This window comes from Eptesicus fuscus, chromosome 7, assembly GCF_027574615.1.
Source record: "Eptesicus fuscus isolate TK198812 chromosome 7, DD_ASM_mEF_20220401, whole genome shotgun sequence".
Classification (NCBI taxonomy): Eukaryota; Metazoa; Chordata; class Mammalia; order Chiroptera; family Vespertilionidae; genus Eptesicus; species Eptesicus fuscus.
Window position 1 is genome coordinate 89,425,532 of NC_072479.1, and position 21,002 is coordinate 89,446,533.

The 21,002-nt window shown below is 36.0% G+C and overlaps 1 protein-coding gene across 1 annotated transcript in view; it reads right to left on the reverse strand.

Annotated features, from left to right (window-relative positions):
- Nucleotides 1-290: 290 nt before the first annotated feature.
- Nucleotides 291-21,002, reverse strand: part of CDK17 (cyclin dependent kinase 17) — an 80,012-nt gene continuing 59,300 nt past the window's right edge. Inside the window, exons 7-17 of the mRNA XM_054719380.1 lie at nucleotides 20,424-20,538; nucleotides 19,804-19,898; nucleotides 19,348-19,410; nucleotides 16,015-16,138; nucleotides 13,106-13,226; nucleotides 8,167-8,264; nucleotides 7,605-7,710; nucleotides 5,164-5,206; nucleotides 4,080-4,170; nucleotides 2,494-2,571; nucleotides 291-1,964 (exon numbers count right to left, since the gene is read on the reverse strand). Coding sequence (XP_054575355.1) covers nucleotides 1,927-1,964; nucleotides 2,494-2,571; nucleotides 4,080-4,170; nucleotides 5,164-5,206; nucleotides 7,605-7,710; nucleotides 8,167-8,264; nucleotides 13,106-13,226; nucleotides 16,015-16,138; nucleotides 19,348-19,410; nucleotides 19,804-19,898; nucleotides 20,424-20,538 — 972 coding nt within the window. The 3' untranslated portion in view covers nucleotides 291-1,926. The remainder of the gene's footprint in view (nucleotides 1,965-2,493; nucleotides 2,572-4,079; nucleotides 4,171-5,163; nucleotides 5,207-7,604; nucleotides 7,711-8,166; nucleotides 8,265-13,105; nucleotides 13,227-16,014; nucleotides 16,139-19,347; nucleotides 19,411-19,803; nucleotides 19,899-20,423; nucleotides 20,539-21,002) is intronic.

The window sequence follows — 21,002 nt, forward strand, 5'->3', positions numbered from 1 at the left end:
TCAAATTTGCAACAAATCAAATATATAACCTCCGAAATACAATATATGACACATTATAATTGAGTGCTATCCTATAAAAGTACAGTAAAGATTACTGTAGTTTGACCAGCACAGATATAAATTAAATATTACTGCAAAATGAGACTTCATTACCTTAAGAATGAGTCCCATAAAAGAAAATGATCCCATCCTACACCACAGGCTTTTTCCCCCAGAAAGAACTGTGACAACAAAACCAACATCTTAACAACATGAAGATTTTGTTATTATAAATTTCAAAACAAAAGGGAGGAATTTCACATAATATTTATAACCTTCAAAGTAATACATGTCTGTCAGTTAGAAATAACAGCAGTTTGTTAGGCTACAGGGTTTAACATAAAACTTATTTACAAACATGAAAAGCAGTAGTGGTCCAATATTCACCATTACACATAAATCTGTTTCTTCCAGAAATTTTTTTTAAAAAATTAAAATTTCACTATCATGAAATATTAAAACAACACCCTAAACATGCCACAATCACTATTCACAAATAAAGTTAAGATGAAATATACAAAAATTCACTTAATACTGTTAAATAACAATAAGATTTCCTGAACAGAAATGGTAGGACCCCTGAATGTTTTACAGTGAATGAATGTCAGGAAGAAACTTAAGTTATGACTATTTTCATGATATATAAGCCAAAAATTTACATGACCATCTCAAAATATACCAATTAAGATTTGTAGTTTGTAAGATGCACTAACAAATAGTCCTAAAAGTTAACCCAAATGCTTAAAACATTGTTACCAACACCAAGATGGGTTTATGATGTTCAGAGATGCATAATTAAAACTGTAATTTTGTATCTGGTAAACAGATAGTATCTACAATGCTTTAAAACAATCCTCTAAGCTCTCTCTTCTCTCATTTGTATTTATCATGGCTCATTTCAAAGACATATTACAGCTTTCAGCTGATTCCAAGTGAATGTTATTAAAATACACACATACAGAAAACCCCCAAATAAAATAAATTGTTTCTCAGTGATATAGCATCCTTTCTAATAAAAGAATTGTATTTAAAACAAACAAGACCTCTCATGTTTGGACTTGTATGGTTTTGTCTGAACTAAATTAAAGCACGATGTAAAATAGGTAAGTGTATTAGTAAAAAATATCCAATAATATGCAGTAAATATTTCTAAAATGAGGAAAGGTAAAAATAAATAATTTTGGTGCTTTAATTTTCTGGTATCTAATGTGAGATCCCCAAAATGTCAGGTGTTCACTTGCTTGAATCAACTTCTGCATCACATGTTTTCCTAAACATAATGTGCTTATCAATTTCTTAGCTACTCTATTTGCCAATGTTCAATAAAAAAAAATTATATAGATTATACAGCATGAACTTAAGAGTGTTCAAGATGGCTCACTTATTTTACTGTTAAGCAAAGCTGAATCTACATTCCAGAAAACACCGCAGTTTAATTTTAAAAACAAACAAAAATGCAGCAGTAAAACAATTCATGAGGAGAAACAGATGCATTCACATAATAAAGCCACTGCAACTTCTTCAGGCATTCAACTGTTGTGTTAAATAAACAGACAGTAGTTATTTAGCAGCAATGATTCCGCAATAAATAATGCACTGTGTTTCAGTCCTGCACAAAAATTGCAGCTACAGTTACATCAATAGCTGTAACCTACTGGCTCTAATGGCAGAGAAGACCTTAAAACCAACTGTACAAAAAAATTGTCACACTGTGACAACAAATATAAAAACAATCTGTAAGTCTGAAATAAAAAGACTCCACTGTGAAGAGGACAGTGTAGACAAACGGAGATTCCAAGTCCACCAAAAGAAATAATTGCCTTCAGATCTGAGTCCTTGATTGATAAGAAAGGCTGGGGGGCTGGGCTTGAAACCATGTTATCAGACTTAAAAGAGCATGCTCTGTCTTCTGTTCTTCCCATGTCCTAAAATATAAAGTCATTTTATGAGGCAGTTCGAGGTTCAATTTTATCCCACATACAGTATTTGGTGACGCTAGGATGCTAATGTTCCCACCAGCAAAGCTAATTTTCCATGGTAAGAGTGATCAATACTGTCTTAAATGACCCTTTTGTCGATGGGGTCAGTCTACAGCTTCTATGCTTCGAAGTGATGAACCTGATGACTAGGGAAGCACAAGATGTGTCTTCTGCCTCAGGTACCAGGGATGGCATGTGCAGTGATCAAGCCAGGCCACTTGTAAAAGGTCTCTGTGCCATCTGCAGCTTTCAGGATCCCTGACTTGACTGAGTCAGATTTCTCTCTGAAGAATTACTGAGCTGCCCACATCATACAGAAAAGTGAGAATGTGCAATGCTAAACATACACAGTTGTGGAATGCACTGTACATTGATTTTTACATCAATAATTTTACTGATCAATTTATAAACCAAAAAGTTGGGTTCCATGCAAAATTTCATGATCGACACGTGAAATGGTTTATGACAAACACACCTGTCTCTGGATAAGAAGAATTTCGAAAACCTGGGTCCTTTTGCAACTGAATCTCTTTCAAACTGAATATTGATACACCTAAAATGCACAGACAGGAATTATCAGGTGAAGTTCTAACAGTATTAAAACAAATACAACCCAACTATAGACACATTTTAAAAATGAATACTGATTCAACATTTATACTACATTTATAAGGTTATAGCCCAGCTGAAATATTTTCCCTTTTGTCCCAATGTTTTAAGAAAACCAAAAAATAATCTCTCTTTAGGACCCCACACGCCCTATCTCTGCTTTAAATCATGCTTCAAATATGTATTTCTCTAAGGAGACTATACATTGAATATTTCTAGGACCTACTGGGGTTGGGAGACCTAATCAAAATGTATTGCTTTTTCTCTCTCTGTCATTTTCCTCCCTCCTCTGACAGCATGAAGGTTCCTCAAACTGTCTTCAAATTTTTTAGATAAGAACAAGGATTTGGTTTGTATATAACTGCCTACCTTAAACTATGAAACTTGATATTAATAATGAAATGTAAATATCATCTTAAAAACACCTTTAATTCACCTTTCTCATTTTCAGTCTCTGCCAGAGAGATAATCTTTCATTAGAAACTATATTGTAAATTCTAAGTGGAAAGTCTTGATTCCAATAAGCAAACCTTGAGGAATCAATATTGTCTAGTAAATGAGAAATAAATAAGCTTTTTAAAGCTCAGTTCCCAAATATTCTAATTTCCCAATCACCTTACTTAATTTTAAAGTAAAATATTGAGGTAATTAAAAAAAGAATGTTATGAGTAGAATCAAGCAGTTACCTCAGGCACAAGAAATGGGCTGGTTTAGTAACTGACCATAGGCTCACTACTATCAGGGCAATAGTAAAGGAAAATAATCTTCAGGTCTTAAAAAGGAACTCTACTTTCACAAGAAAACAATCTTATGTTTTGGTTGTGTTTCATTGTTGTTGTTTTTTTGCCTGATATCCATTTTTTAACAATGCTGAACCAAAGCAATACAGATTGGGACTAATGACAACGTCTATCAACAGATGGGTTTCCAACTTAAGTCCAAAAAGATTAATTACCCATGCCTAAATACTATTGATTTCTTACAGAGTAGTGGTAATGTGCTCAGTGTTAAATAAATTAAAACATAGGCAACCAATGCATCAAGGAACTCTGATCTAATTACAAGACGACTAGAATTTTAGGCTTAAAAACCAACAGCAATCTTGCCCTGGCTGGGTGACTCACTTGGTTGGAGCATCATCCCATGCACCAAAGGGTTGCAGGGTCCATTCCTGGTCAGGGCATGTACCTAGGATTCGGGTTTGATCCTCAGTTGGGGCTCATATAAAAGGCAACTGATCAATGTCTCTTTTTCACATTGATGTTTCTCTCTCCCTACCTTCCTCTCTCTCTCAAATCAATAAAAACATATCCTTGGGTGAGGATAAAACAAAACAAAAAACAACAACAGCAATCTCTTCCTAATCCCCTAATTCACCTCAGTCTCCTGCCCTGAACAAATGAAAAGACAGAAGGTGAGGGGGACGGAGGAGAACACTGAATTTTCTCTTACTTTCAGGTAAAGCATGTATTCTTGGTCCCAGACTTCGAAAGTACACATGTTTCATGGCCTCTTCTGCTGAAACCCTTTTCTTCGATTCATACTGTGAAAAAGCAAAGAATTGCTTCATTAACTTTTTCTCTAAATACTGTTACAGGAGGGAAGTTAGCACTACTTTATTTTGATTACTTAATACAATCACTATTTTCAAAGAACCAATTTGGAGGTACCTCAGATAAGCTCTAATTTGAGTTGCTATTGACTATATCTCAGCCCCAAATTTCCAAGATAAAGTTGGATCTTACCTAAAAATTTAGATTTCCTGTATTTTTTGAAGTGATGAAAAATTAAAATACTTGAACTTTGGTGTTACTTTTCTTCATGAACACCAAAGGATCATTGAAAATATATCTCTATGACAAACATTATTAAATTACCTATTCAATACCTATTTCCCCTTTTCCCTTGATAGGTAACCTAGATTTATTTCAGGTGTCCATGCTTCAACTCCAATAGATGGATCATGAATCATGACTGTCCTAGTTTGGGCTAATTATGATAATTCTGCTCCTCAATTCCCAGACTCTCTTACAATTAATGTTCTGGTCAACAAGAGTTAATTTTGAAAAAAACCTTACAGGGGTTTCTGGAAAAGCTTTGGCTTTTCAAATACAAAAGGACTAATGTGGCTGATGCAAGCCACATACTCTCCCTTCTCCCTGCTTTGAATGATGATATGAATGCTATTTGGAGGTGCAGCACCTTGTACAGAAATTAAGTATAAGGAAGACAAAGAGAACATAAGAAAACACAAATTGCAGAGAGCATGGCCGTGACATAGTTGATCTCGATGCCAGCAGCTAACTGCCTCAGACTGTTCAAGGTCACAATGAGAGACCCCCCAAACATATTAAGAGAGACCATAATATTTTTACTTTAGCATATACCTTAAGCATGCTAGATACTACAATAAATAATATTATTTAATTGTCATGACAAATTTTTGAAGGAGGTATTATTGATCCCATTCTACAGATGAAGAAACTGAGTCTCAGAGAAGGTAGGCCATTTAACAATTACAAAATAAATAACTTACCTGAAGAAATTTTGTTATCAATTCGATTCCTTCAGAGTCTAACCTAGAAACGGCATAAAACAAGTGGCAGTTTATTCTCTTTTATCTTAGCATATAGCAACTTTTCAAACAAAACTACTTTCCGAATGTTTTAATCTGTGAAACCTAGTGCTCTAAAATAGCCACTCTTGTTCTTTCAAATAGATCAAAGCTGTTTTATCCTCAAAAGACTAATCGTGCCACTTATTTAAGAAGAAACCACAAATAACCGGGTGCAAATTCAAATTTCCAATATTCAAGAACAAATTAGATTATTAAAAACTACAGAATTTTTTCTGGTTTTGTTAATCTTCACCCAAGGATATTTTCCCATTTATTTTTAGAGAGAGGGAAAGGGAGGGGACAGAGAGAAACATTGATGTGAGAGACATACATCGATTGGTTGCCTCCCGCGCACATGCCCTAATCAGGGTTGGTGATCAACCCTGCAACAGAGGTATGTGCCCTTGACTGGAATCAAACCTGGGACCCTCCAGTCCAAGTGCTGATGCTCTATCCACTGAGCCAAACTGGCTAGGGCAAAAGTAGAGAATATTTTTAAAAATCACCATTCTGTCTCAAACCAAAGTAACCTTTGTTTATCAAGAAAGCTTAAGTAAATTGCATCAATTTTCAGTATTCCACTGAAGGCAAGAGTACAAAAGCATCATTTTCCTATTATATAGGTGAAAACAAGGAGAAAAGTGACCCCACTATGTATCGCAGTGGCCAAGATAAACAGGTAGTCTGCTGAGCATCGGGTACTAGGAGCTATAAAGTGCAATTTAAATATGTCTCAGTAACTTCATAAAACTTAATTTACAGGGCTACAAAGCCAATGAATGATACAGTTGATAAAGATACATAATTACAGCGATGAATTTAATATAATAGGGAGTAGAGGATTTAGGGGTTATCTTAATGGGATAATCTCCTGATCAGAAACCATAAGTTCTCTCTTGCTGCCTTTCACTTGCAAAAGCACAATTATGGATAAAGAATATTTTCCCACCTGAGGGCTCCTAGTGAGTATTGTGGATGCTGTGGCCTAGACATTCGCCAGACTCTTAATCCTCTGTAGTTTGCCATTCTGACAAATACATAGAGCTCCTTGGACACAGACAAACTCAGTGCTAAGATCATGGAGAATCTGCTTTAAAGAAGAGCTTTAACCTTCTACACTGGACAATAGCAAGCAATAGACACATAACAAAAATAGGATTTATGCTATTTGGAAAAGACACACACACAAAGTCCAGCACATAATATGATTCTTCCTAAGCAGGAATACTTAGAATGTTATTAGTTGCTACAGTAACAATAAGAACATCAACTCACATAAACACTTTAAAGATATTTTTGGTATCAGAACTGTATTGCTATTCTTCCATAGCCGCAAAATAAATGAAACTAGATCAAGTGTGTTATGTTGTGAGCAATGTGAATAGCATTTGAGTAAAACAGACATTGGCCTTATTTGGTACCTTGGTGCCCTTTTTATATTTTTTAAGGAAAGATAGAAAAATACAGTCAAAGATATTATTCTGTGTTACTTACTAAAATGTAATACATTCTGCAAGTCAAATTTTACTGGGAGTCAGGTGGGTCTGGGGGTAGGTCTCAGAAAAAACTAATTGAATAGCCAAATTGAGGATATGAGAGGTCAGAGTTTATATTCTTCAAATACAAATTACTATGTGATTAACTTTGACCAAAATACTGCTGAGTCACCTTTTGTCAGTGTCAAGATTTTACTTATAACACTATCTTAGGTTTTTAAAAAAATATAGCCCTAGCCACGTTTGCTAAGTGGTTAGAGCATTGGCCCATGGACTGAAGGGTCTCAGGCTCAATTCTGGTCAAGGGCATACGAATACCCTGGTTGCAGGCTCGATTCCCAGCCCCGGTCAGGGCGTGTGTGGAAGGCAACTTATGGACGACCCTCTCTCACATAGCTGTTTCTCTGTGTCTCTCCCTCTCCTTCCACTTTCTCTAAAAATCAATGGAAAAAATACTCTTAGGTGAAAATTAACCAACCAAACAGACAAACAAACAAAAAAGTAGAGACTAATTCTGTAGAAAGTGAAGCAGAAATTTCATCATGGCACTAAATAAGGCATTAATTAATGTCTTCTTTCTGGTAAAGGGAACATCTATGTAAAGTCTAGAATTCTAATACATATGTTCTATATTCACTTTGTATACAGCTGAATTCTGTGGTCACATAACTTGGTGATGCTTGGTCAGTGAATTATAAAATTAATCTGACACAGGAAGGAAGGCTCAATTAAATTAGTTACTAAAATATTTAAGAATTGTGTATGTGTATTAAATATTAAAACCTTACTGTGGATAATGCTTCTTGAGAGTAAACAATACAAGTACATATTCCCCCTTTTACTTAGAGAAAATAAAAAAAATACCTGGGTGCATGGTTAATTAGAGGCTGTGGTTTATATTTTGGGAAGTTGTAGTTCTTGAACTCATCATTTGAAGAAACACCTGGCCAAGTTTCCTGAGATGGAGTCCCTAAGTTAAAAAAAATTACATACATAGAAATATGTAAAATATTACATAAATATGTAAAAATTTATACATATGCAAATAAGTATAAGTAGGCAGAGCTAAGAAAGTGTTTTAAAGAACAATTTATATTTAGTAGATGATCTGACTTTCAACTGAAACAGAAATGACAGAAATAGTAAACATATGGACTTTTTTTAGGAATATGCAATGATGCCATAAAAATGATGATCCCTAATAGACACCTAAGCTAGAAATATTTCCTAGTAATATGGTAAAGGTCAATTTTCAATAATATTTCTCTTCTCTGTTCTTTCACAAAGGTGGAACTCAGTAAATTAAAATTTACGTAGAAGGATTTATATTTATCATAATTATTTATAATTCATATAACAAATAGCTCTTTATGTTAGTCTCACGTATCAAATTTTTAAATACAGTCTTTAAAAGATTTCTTGTTACCTAGCAGTCGGAAAATTAAGTGCAGTTCATCTTCCACAGTTGATCCTGGAAATAGAGGTCTTCCAGAAGCCATTTCAAAGAAAATGCAACCAACGCCCCTTTAAAATATATCATAAAAAATGATGAGTAAACCATTTACATATTAGGACACACAAAAATCTTTTCCTTAAGATGGCCTCTTTGAAGAATTTTGTAATAGTCTGCTTTTAGAAAACCTCCTGCAGAGATATTAACATTTATCCTATTTGTCTCAGTTTCCATATTGCTATATCCATTTTTCACACATCAAATATCCAGCTATCCTTTGCATGATCCTTGAAGAGTAACAGTAACAATAGCTAGGAGTGACTTAATGCTTACGATGTGTTAGGTAGTGGGTAGCAGGGGTAGGGAGAAGCAAATGACTCAAGATGTTTTTATGCAGCAAGCAGAGATAGAACAGGTAGGTGCAGGGTAGAGAGTGTTCGAGTGTGTGTGTGTAAAAGAAATGGATGGAGGCTAAATGAATATATATTCTCTTCTACAATTTGTGTGACTACAGCCCTCCCATTTAAGGAATCACAATCTAAAATTGTATATAACATTTAATTTTATATATTAAAACTAGAGGCCCAGTGAACGAAATGGGGGGGGGGGGGCCCTCAGCCCGGCCTGCACCCTCTCCAATCTGGGACCCCTCAAGGGAAAACCTTCTCACAATCCAGGACCACTGGCTCCTAACCACTCACGTGCCTGCCTGCCTAATGCCCCTAACTGCTCTCCTGTCTGCCTGATGGCCCTAACCACCTCTGCCTGCCTGCCTGGTCGCCCCTAACGGCCCTCCCCTGCTGGCCTGGTTGCCCCCAATGTGCATATGGCTGGGGTCCCTCAGCCCAGCCTGTGTCTCCTCACAGTCTGGGAGCCCTCAGGGGATGTCCTCGGGGGAGCGGGCCTAAGCCAGCAGTCAGACATCGTTAGCTCTGCTACAGAGGCAGGAGAGGCTCCTGCCATCACTGCTGCGCTTGCCAGCCATGAGTCCAGCTCAGGGCTTCTGGCTGAGTGGCACTCCTTCTGTGGGAGCGCAATGACCACCAGGGGGCAGTGCCTGCATTGAGCGTCTGCCCCCTGGTGATCAGTGTGCGTCATAGCGACCGGCTGTTCCACTGTTTGGTCAATTTGCATATTAGCCTTTTATTATATAGGATGGGAGGGACTGACAGAGGTCAGAGGGGAGGGGGATGGACATAGACAAAAGTGTGGTGATGGCCAGAGGTGGAGGGGCTGGGTGGAGGAGGGTAAAAGGGGGGGAAATGGGAGACATCTATAATAGTGTCAACAGTACAATAAAAGCAATAATGATATACCTCCACACTACACACCTATTAGAGAAAAAAAGATACATTATGAACTATGTATTTACTACTTTGATAAAATTAAAAAATTGAAAAAGAAAGAATTTTGTCCAGAAAGAAGTGTTGTTGAAATGTTTTTTAATAAATTTTTTTATTTTTATTTTTTTGGTAAAACTAAGGAAGCTTCAGAGCCCCTGTGAGGGCTGGATTTGTTCTGGGGGAGAGAGCAAGCAAGCTGCAGCCAGCAGCATTTTGGATAACCTGCCTGAGATGGTTTAAAAGAAAGGGACAGATTCCCCGAGCCTACAGTTATTTGTAACTTATTTTCTTATTCTAAATAAAGTCACTTTTGAACCTTATTAAACTCCCTCCCCCCTAAAATTAGTCCTTCAGGTTCAGTAAACTATAGGCCTCACAAAACCTGTGTTAGTCCCTGAGGGTTGGGGGTCCCCAAAAGAGTTCGGATTCATTCATTATATTTATTTGCTCCTTTTCATTTTTGTTCTAGAGGGAGAGTGAGGACAGTCTTTTACTCAGTAATTTTTATAATAAGAATTGTTTTGGAACCTGCTCCTTCTTTGGCTGTTTACAGGTTTACCTTACTGGGAACTCACAGAGACTTTAAGCTCTTTGAAGATAGGGACAGAGCTAATATTGTGTTTCTATAATACAGGCACAAAATTATACAACTTTTATAAATATTTGTTGAAGAAACTGATAAATTTCAGTGCCAGAAGGCATTACTTTTCCTTCTGCTCCATCTCTTTATTGAGACTTTTGTGCAAAGCATAAGGCTGAGGGGATGAGCAGGGAGAGCGGAGTCAAGTTGCTTTTTCCAAACCCTAGATACCATATTTTGATTTTACATAGTAGATGCATTTCTGAATGACATTTTGAATTGGGTATATTAGATTTTTCTAATATCAACTCTCTTTACTCATAGAAACTATTTTTAATGATGTTTAAACATTTCGTACTATGAGGTGCAAAATATGTTGCTTATTTCAAGAATCTTTGTGCATTCTTTCTGTAGTAAAGTGAATTATCAACATGGTAAGTCTATTTGGGGGGGTCTGCTTAAAATGGGGCACACCAGTACTAAATTTGGTTTAACAATGACTAAGTCGCACACCACGTGTGGCGTTAGATGGCTATTGGACATAACTATTTTTTTTTTGGTTCCTTTGCTCCCACAGCACCTGCTTCAACCAGAGGCAGTGTCTTGAACCTCCATAACCTCTTTGTCATGGCGACTGCAGGGCGTCTACTGCCTGAGGCCTTGGCAGTCACCCGGGCGTTGACCTTCCCAAGATGGCAGCAACAATGACAAACGTGCGTCAGGGGCGGGGTCCCGCTGGCAGAGGTGGGGCAGGGAGGCACACGGGGAGAGCTTTGGGGCAGGCCAGCCGAACCCACAGCTTCCCTCCTCCTCTCCTCTCCTCTCCTCCCCTGCCCACGGGCTGAAGGCTGAGGGGAGCAGCAGCCACTGGCGAGGCGGGGTGCAGGGCGGGCACTTCTTCCCAGGGTTTCAGAGAGTGTTGGGGCTGGAAGAGGGAGGCTGCTCCCTCCCCACTGCTGGGTGGGACATTGCGAAGGAGGGGTGAGCTGCTGCCAAGAGCCAGGAGCCGCCCTGCCCCACCACCGGGAACCATGAGTCGCCCAACTTTTCACAGCAGTACCTCCAGTCAGCACTGAGGACACTGGGCAAGCTGGAGGAGGAACACATGGTGATCGCTCTAGTGAGAGACACTGCCTAGCCCGGACTGCTTTTCCAGCTCCACATTTGTGTCACAAAAGCAGTTATTTAAAAATCTGATCTGCTGCCTCAGTCCTACCCCCTTGGTTTGAATTTTCTGCACTAGGAGCCGTGAGCCACCCCGCCCCGCTGCTGGGAGTGCCAGCCACTGCTCATGAGTGGGGGGCTGGGAAGGGACTGAGAGCTGCTCAATGCAACTCATGGTGACCGGTCATCCGTCTGGTCATTGCGGTCGTTAAGGGGCACTGGCCTTTTATAATGTAGATGTTATATAGAAAGAAAATGATGGCACCATGATGGAAAAAAATATGATAGTTCCTCAGAAACTTTTAAAATAGAATTAATTACTATATGATCCAGCAATTCCACTAAGTATATACCCAAAAGAACTGAAAGTAAGCCTCAAAGAGATAGCTGTACACCCATGTCCATAGCAACATTATTCACAATAGCCAAAAGGAGAAAACAATGCCAGTGTCCACTGACAGATGAATGGATAAATAAAATGTTGCACCCTATGCAATGATTATTCAGTCTTAAAAGTCAAATATCTACAACGTGGGTGAATTTTGAAGACACTTATGCTAAGTGAAATAGGTCAGTCACAAAAGGACTGTATAATTCCATTGATATGAAGTACTTAGAAGTCAAATTCAGAAACATAAAGTGGAATGATGGTTGCCAGGGGCTGAAGGGAGGAGGATATAGGGAATTGTTTAAGGGTACAGTGGGAGGAGGATATAGGGAGATGTTTAATGGGTACAGTGTTTCAGTTTTGCAAGATGAAGTTCTGGAAATGGATGGTGGTAATGGTTGTACAACAATGTGAATGTCCTTAATCACAGAGAACTGTACATTTAAAATGGATTAAAATGGTAAATTTTATTTACCACAATTTAGAAAGTAAGTTTAAAAAAAGAAAAATGTTATACGAAACAAAATTATACAATTGTTCAACCCAGGACAACAGAAGGAATTATATAATTTATCACATGAAGGCTATAGGCAATGAAATGCAACTGCATTTCAGAGGAAGAAATTGCCACTGAAGGCTAGGTTGTATTCAAGGAGGATTTATGAAAAATTGTGTTTTGAAAGTTCCAAGGTACAGTACCATTAGAGAAAAGAGCAGGCATTCCAGATGGATGGACTGGTGTGAGCACAGCAAAAGTGGGAAAGCCCAGGTTATGTTTGATATATAATGAGTAGCCCATTTAGCTAAAAGGGAACATCTATGTAAAGGGATCCTCCTAAGTAAGTTGGAAAAGGTAGCTTAAAGACATTTTATGGAGACCATTATTAGGTACCAGATGAAGAACTGTACCTTATTCTAAAGGTAATGCATAGGGAAGGAGCAAAAGTGTTTGAGTGAAGGAGTGTCATGATCAAAGTAGTGTGTGAGGAAGATGACTATAATATCTGATTATTTTTAGATTACATTAAAGCAAGTAGATTTTGATGACTATTAAATGACAATAAAAACAATGATTTTGTTTTAAATTACTATGTACCAGACATTCTTTTAAGTGCCTTATATGTATTAGTTCATTTGGCCTTAATATTACGCACAGAAAAGTCATTTAAAGTCATTATTGTTACTATTCCCATTTCCTTAAATGAGGAAACTAAGGCACAGGTCTATAATCTGAATAAGGTTATTATACAGTCATAAGTGGTAGAATTGGTATTTAAACCTAGGTGATCTTACATGCCAGAAATCTTAGTCACTGCTTATCTCATGGCTCTTTAAAAATAATATCTCCTTAAAAGTCAAATATCTATCAGTATGCCCTGTATTTATGGCTACATTCTTTCAAAATTATAAATAGCAATAACATCCACATATATTTACCACATGTCAATCTGTGTTGAGTACTCTGAGGAACCGAGAAGCACATCAGGTGGCCGGTACCATAGTGTGACAACTTCATTCGAGTAGGTCTTTGTGGGAACTGACTTGGCTCTGGCTAGTCCTTCATAGGGAAAGAAAAAAAGAAATAGCTATAATGAATTTCCCAGTCCAAGTCATCACCATGACTCCAATCACTAGGATGCCTGAGATGGCTACTCTGTAGCTTTTTAAAGCTTAACAAAACTAGTTTTATGATTTTTTTTGTAAGTACACATGGTGTAAGGTTAGCAAATCCTTATGTAATTAAATTAAATAATAGTAATCTCACAATCAGGTATTATGTTTACTTTTATGCATATGAATGCACCTGGTACAGTGTCTGGGTTAATTTAAACTTAAGATATTTTCCTGTTATCCATGAATCATGCCAAAATTATTTCCTAGCTGAACTTAAATTAATGCAAAATAGACCAATGACATTGAGATGAACAATTTTATTTCTTACAGCTATAAGCTTTTGTCAACTTTAAACCTAATTCCAACTTTCATTTGCTACACCAACTTTTATCAAAAAAAAAGAGAAGCTATTGGTCCCAAACCTTTTTTCATCTCTAAACCTACTTTTTTAAATATTTTTTTTACTTTTCAATTACAGTTGACATACAATATATTAGTTTCATGTGTACAACATACTAATTAGACATTTATATAACTTATGAAGTGATCACCCTGATAAGTCGTCTAGTACCCATCTGACACCATCCTGTAGAGTTTTATTGACAATTTTCTTGCAAAAGTCTATTTAGAGAAAGTTCCTTAGAATAAATTACATTGCTTTTCTGTGCTCTTTTTAAATTTTAAGTTATATGGATAATTTAAAAATAAGACAGACCTCACTGCCTTTAAAGGGTATTATTAATTGTTGTAAATGATATAAAACACATACCATTCCTTTGCCAATTTAATATGGAATTCACTGATTATCCAGAAATAAGGGTGAGAGTTCACAACTTTCCCTCTTGAGCCACTGGCATAAGAGAGTTATTTTTACTACGTCTAAGCCTTGAAATTCTGAAGGAGCAACTTTAAAAGATTTCTGAAGAAATATAAATTTATTTTAATATATAGTTTATTTCAAACAAAGAATAATTACTTTTTTAGGCTATGATTTCTGTTATATATAACATGTATCTGATTAAAATATTACATCTTTTAAATGTCATAAAAGGATAATTTAATACTTTAATAAACTGGATTAAGTCACTCCAATGAAACCAGAATTTAAAATAATAGGTGGCATTCATACTATTTTTGTTAGATGGCTAAAGGGTGTAACTAGAACAATGTTGACAATATTTCATTTAATTACAAGTTTTAGTCTACCATCCTAACTTGGAAAAATAAATTCAACAAATTATTTTCCTAACTATTTTGGTAATTAGCAAGATGAGAGCAGCTTTTTGATCGCTCTTCCTGATATGAATAGTGGTTATATGGGGGCAAAGGACAGGGCCACAAGCTGACTTATCCTATAACCTATGGCATCAAAACAATTGCCAGTTACAGTTTCCTTAGTACCTTACTCTCCTACTCCTGAGAGAATTCTGAACTAGGGTGCTTGTTCACACAGGGTCCTGGCTCACAATCTGAATTTCAGCATTGGCATGAAATTAAATAATAATAATCTCTTCCAAATCAAAGTATTTAAATGCGATACAGTATTATTATATAAGCCATTTTCTATTAGAGATGAAAATGTCTATAGTAGTACTTACTAAACCTGAATTTCACCGATTACAGTAAAAAGAGTAGAATTTTCACAGGGATCAAAAACAATTTACAGTAAAATACTCAAAGTTACCTGACCCTCCCCTACTTGCAACCAATAAAAAAATATTGGTTTTCCTTTTTTATTAATGAGGAGGTCTGTGGTTTCAAGTTTCAGTGCAACACATATGTACTACTAATGCAATCAATAATATATAACTAAAAGCAAAACACAAAATTGATTACACTATCTTATGGAACAATCAGAATTTCTTGTTGGCTTGTGGAAGATAAGATTTGCTTGGCTTGCTTTGTAGAAGTTAGAGGCAAAATTTCAAGCACTGATAGTATTCCTCCCACTAACCTCGAATTCCCAAGGGTAAATTTTTGATGGCCCTTGCCATTCTTGTATTGAATTTCTAATAGGCAAGCTGGATTTCTCTATCACTGCCATTCATTTTGGGATTATGGAATAAAGAACAGTGAATGCAGCTTGGCAAAAAAGAGGAGAGAGTCTGAGGGGGTAATAATTATTAGGAAAATAAACTATAGGAGATTGTGTAATGTTATAAAAGCCTATGCAAATAACTTGTACTTTCTTGTTTAAACACATGACCATTTCCTTTTTAAGGAAGGAAATACAAATAGCAACCTACCTTTCAAACAAATGGTAAAGTGTTAAATAAGTAAAAGTATAGAAATTTCTAGAAAAATTCACCATTTAATAACAGTGAATTTTTAATTTGTTACTAAAAGAATACAATGACTACTACCAAGTAAGTACAGTTTGGTGTCACTGCCTTGATTAATACTAAGGCACTAGTAACATTACCCCTTATTGCTTTTGGATCATCAATACAAATATTAATACAGTGAAAAAGGCAAATAACATTCAGTATAAATTTGATAACATATTAGATTTCTGGAGACCCTCTAAAAGGGCCTTAGGGGTCTATGGATCACACCCGAGAATGGTGCCTTTTAGCATTTACTAACGTAATTCACCTACCAAAGTTTTTGTCAAATATCTTATTCTGTGGGCTATACAGAAAATTTCCACACCCATATAAAAGCAATTACACAGTGTCAACGGCTGTTCTAACCACCTAGAACTATTTATAAATATCTGATACATTCCATACCAAAATCAGCTAGCTTTAGTTCTCCTTTTTCATTAATGAGGAGGTTCTGTGGTTTCAAGTCTCGATGCAACACTTTCCTTCTGTGGCAATATGCCAAACCACGTAGAATTTGGTATAAAAACAGCTACAGAAACAAATAAATAGAAATTAGTCTTACAGATAATGAGAAAGACTTTGATGTAAGTGTAAGTTATGGTAAAGAGAAAAGCAACTGGCTTAGAATAGTAAAAAAATAAAAAGGAACCATACCCTTAAGTACAAAACCTTTTCCTTATATAGTTGTTTTCTATTTCAAACATCAATCTATGTTTTTAGTCTGATAGTGTCTATGCAAATAAATAAAAATTGCAAGAAACTTTGTCTTAGTAGTAACAGTTGATTATAGAAAATGATCCTATATAACAAAAGCCTAATATGCAAATCGACCGAACAGCGGAACGACCGGTTGCTATGATGCACACTGACCACCAGAGGGCAGACACTCAACACAGGAGCTGCCCCCTGGTGGTCAGTGCACTCCCACAGGGGGAGCGCTGATCAGCCAGAAGCCGGGCTCATGGCTGGTGAGCGCAGCAGTGGTGACAGGAGCCTCTCCTGCCTCCACAGCAGTGCTAAGGAGCAGCAAGCCTTGTGGTAAGGAGCAGCTAGCAGGCAGGCAGTAAGGAATGAGGGGTTTTGGACTGCGAGAGGGATGTCCGGCAGATGGACATCCCCCGAGGGCTCCCGGACTGCGAGAGGGTGCACGCTGGGCTGAGGACTCCCCCCTCCACCCCAGTGCATGAATTTTGTGCACCAGGCCTCTAGTTTAAAATAAACATATCCTTGCCCTGCCTGCCAGTGTGGCTCAGTTGGTTGGAGCGTCATCCCATACACCAAAAGGTGGCAGGTTTGATTCCTGGTCAGGGCACATACCCAGGTTGTGGGTTAGATCTCTGGTTCAGGGGTAAGCAACCAACTGATGTCTCTTTCTCAAACATCTTCCTATCTTCCTATCTTCCTTCCTTCCTCCCTTCCTCCCTTCCTCTCTTCCTCCCTCCCTCCTTCGTTTCTTCTTTCTTCTCTTCTCTCTTCTCTCTCTCTCTCTCTCTCTCCCTCCCTCCCCCCTTCCTGTTTCTAAAATCATTAAAAAAAGACATATAAAAATTTTTTAAAACAGCACATATCCTCATGAACTTATAGGCCTACCGAGGCTTACAGTTTAATTATGAAATTCTGGCAAAACAAACAACCAAACTCTATCCTCACTGCCCACCCTGCCAAAAAAAATGAAAACCTGACCTGGGACAATGTCTTTTAAAGGTATTGGAATTGGTGGTTTTATGAAAACTCCAAGATGTCAAACAGAATGGTGCCTCACACAGCTCTGGCAAATTACGTGCTATAAAAATAACCTAAACCAGCTTCTATCACCTACCTCCTGGGTATTTTACTTTCAGCACCTCCTACTCAGCCTTCAAAATCTGCTATGATTCAGAACAGGGAATTAGCACTGTAGAGCTCTAAATGAATCTTTGAAAGAAGCAATTCCTAAGGCTAATGTAGACTTTTTGTGTTGATTTTGGTGGAAAAAGGGATGTGAAACACAGAGTTTTTGACTCTTTGGGATTAACAAAAAAGAGCCTGAAGTAGAGGACTGAAGAGTATAGCCTTTGTTTACTTGCAGGTGAAAAATAAAGCATTAGAACAGCGATTTTCAACCTTTTTCATCTCATGGCACACATAAATTACTAAAATTCTGAAGCACACTAAAAAATATATTTTGGGCTGATCTGACAAAAAAATTTGATTCATTCACACCAAATGGAGATTGTTGTATTGCCTGTTGTCATTTTTTTATTTGATAACTTAAGGGAAAAGAGGTCAGTGCCCCTAACTAAACAGTGAGGTATTGCATGTTTTAAAAATTCTTGTGGTACACGGGTTGAAAATTGCTACATTAGAACTCTGAGAATAAGCCAAAGCAGGTGAACAATAGGCCTAAAGAAATTATAAGTAGCAGAGTTTCTACACTACATATTTACTTATTTGTTTAAAATTACTCTTTCCATATATTCCTGTTACTTCTTAAGTTTTGAAAAATAAAAGTACAGAGTTAAACTTGCTATTTAAATAAACAAAATACTTTAAGCCAGACATGTATAACTGCCTTAAAAGATACAAACTTCTCAAATCTTTGTCAAATTATAACTAAGGACTTATTTTCTTTCCAAATTATTGCTAATATGAAAGCAGGAAATAAACAAATAAAAACCACAAGAGAAATATATGTAAATGAGATTCACAACTTGCAAAATAAAATGTAAAATATGATTAAAACAATTCTCAGAGAATGTATATGGAAATACACTTAAAGCCCTATTCTAAAATTTTTAGCACTGTGGTATCCAATATATTCTGAATTGTATTTTAGTAGAAGAAATTGATTCTCCTTTATATCTATCAAAATTACAATTTTTTAAAAAATGTAAGTTAAAAGTTAGTATCTACAGAATTGGAACTGTCTCAAACCCACAGCCAAGACAGCCGATTTCCAGAATAGTTTCTCACAAATTGCCCACTAAGTTTGGATAAGTAAATCTTTGCTAAATTTGGAGTATACCACTCTGGTCGAAGAAACCTACTGTAAGGACACAACTGCATCAAATGTTTTTACTTTTCCCTTAGTTTTGGGTTTCAGCTGACAGTGATTATTATGCCAAACTTTTCTGGCATTACTTGCATCTTCAGATATACAGGTAAGAAAACATAATAATTACCTCACTTTTCCTCCTGACAATAGAGTGGTATTTCCAGCCTACTATTCATAATACTTGTGCATGTTCCTGGCCTTACTCACTAGATTAGTAACTTGAATATTACTTGTGTTTCATAATTAAGTACCATTTTAAATATATTAGGGAAGTTTGCCATTTAAAAAAGGCCTTTCACAGAATGAATTAGTCATTTGTATTTATTTTAAATATTTGAATTTTTATGTAATAGGCTTTTGGTTTTATTTTGTTTTTAAAGCAGATTACACATGTAAATATACTCCAGTATCTAAGAGAATCAGTGTTATTATGTGAAAATAAATGTCAAAAGTGGTTTGTAAGATTTTTAAAACAAAGCAGGTTCTACAAAAAAGTCTGATCTTAAGAAATAGTGTAGTGTAATTAATAAAAGTTCTGAGTAAATTATTGAGAGGACAATAACCTCTTTAAAATTCCAAACAGATCATTCTGAAGCAGAATAGTTATCAAGATAGTATATTTCATTAAGTAATGTAGTTTGTCTATGCTTAGTAAGGTTAGTCTCTGCTTTAAACAAAATTCAAAATTACACATTAAAACATACCTTTACATTGTGCATACTCATGATGTTTCCACAATCATCCATGTACTGTTTTAGGTCTTTATCCTGAAAAAATATAGCACTTTACTATGTGATACCGAGGAAAGATAATGAATGTACCACATAATTTAATTAAATACCAATAACTAAGCAAAAATGTCTCTGGGCCTGTTAGAAAACCCAATTTACTATGTTTTATTAAAGCAAAAGTAGACCTGCCCAGTGTTGCTCAGTAGTTAGTGTCGATCTGCGCACTGAAGAATTGCAAGTTTATCCCAGGCGCGGTCAGGGAGCATGCAGGAGCAACCAATTGATATGTCTCTCTCAAATCAGTGTTTCCCTCTATCTCTCTCCACCTCCCACCCTCCCTTATGCTCTAAAAATCAATGGAAAAAATATCCTCAAAAAACATCCAACAAAAAAGCAAAAGTAAATACGGAATTTTAATTAAATGCTTACCAGATATTCAAAGACCAGAGTCAAAGATTTATCTGTGTGAACAATGTCATGTAAGGTAACTATATTTGCATGTTTTAGATCCTTTAACAGTGAAACTGCAAAACAAAAAAGAAAGTTAATTATTGGTCTATGGTAGCCTGTCCTTATAATAAACTGAAGTACATTTAACATACATTGATTATGTTTAATATTATCTTAAGTTTAAAACATTAATTCACCAAGGGGATTCGAAGTAGAAATTTTAATAGAGTCAATTTTTTTCTTTTCTTTTATGATTCTGTGTTTGATATTTTTAATACTTAAAGTTGTCCCCAATATAATAATAATACTCTTATTATCGTCTGTTTTTTCCCCTCAAATGTTAGCTTATTAAGATTTCTAGGATTAATTAGATAAAAAGTACAAGGTACCTTTTTCCTCCAAATTGCTTATCAGTGCCTCAACCATTTTCTGGATATCTCTCTTTTGAAAAAAAAAAAATGGTACCATGATAGAAATATATTTACATTCTGTATATACTAACTTATAGCTTTTTCCAATGTGCCATTATATAACAGTTCCCAATGTCAAATATTTGTCTATGATATAATACATTTTACTCACAAAAGATCAAATTATACCTTCTCTTATAGCTGTGCAGGGTGCACCTTCTTCGTGTTCCAATCGGATCTCTTTTAATGCCACCAAATTCTCTGTCAATTTACTTCTCCCTTTATATACTGTAGCATATGTACCCTATAAAATATATTTTTGAAAGACACAGCAAAAGATCACAAAGGGTATATCTATACCACCTATATAAAAAAGAGCACTAACCAAATTTCTAAGTTCTAAGCATATGTTAAATTCTACCTTGCAAGGAAAACTCCACAATGATTAACCTTGGCTTTCCAATATCTAAAAGGACATTCAGTTCCATATGCACAGCTTCCATACTTACAACACAGAGTGCCCTAAATTATGAAATGTAAGAATATCTAATTTACTTTTTATACTTTGCATTAGATTAATAATTGGAGATCAGTAGCTTCAGAATCAAAGGTACTTTACCTACAATAGTATGTGGAGATTGAGGAAACATATTAACTGAAAATTGAAATTCTAACTAACATATTGTTAAATTATAAAAATTTTACTGGTTTTCAGAATTTTTAAACATTAACTCTCCTTTGAAAACACACACAAATATAGTCTGGGAG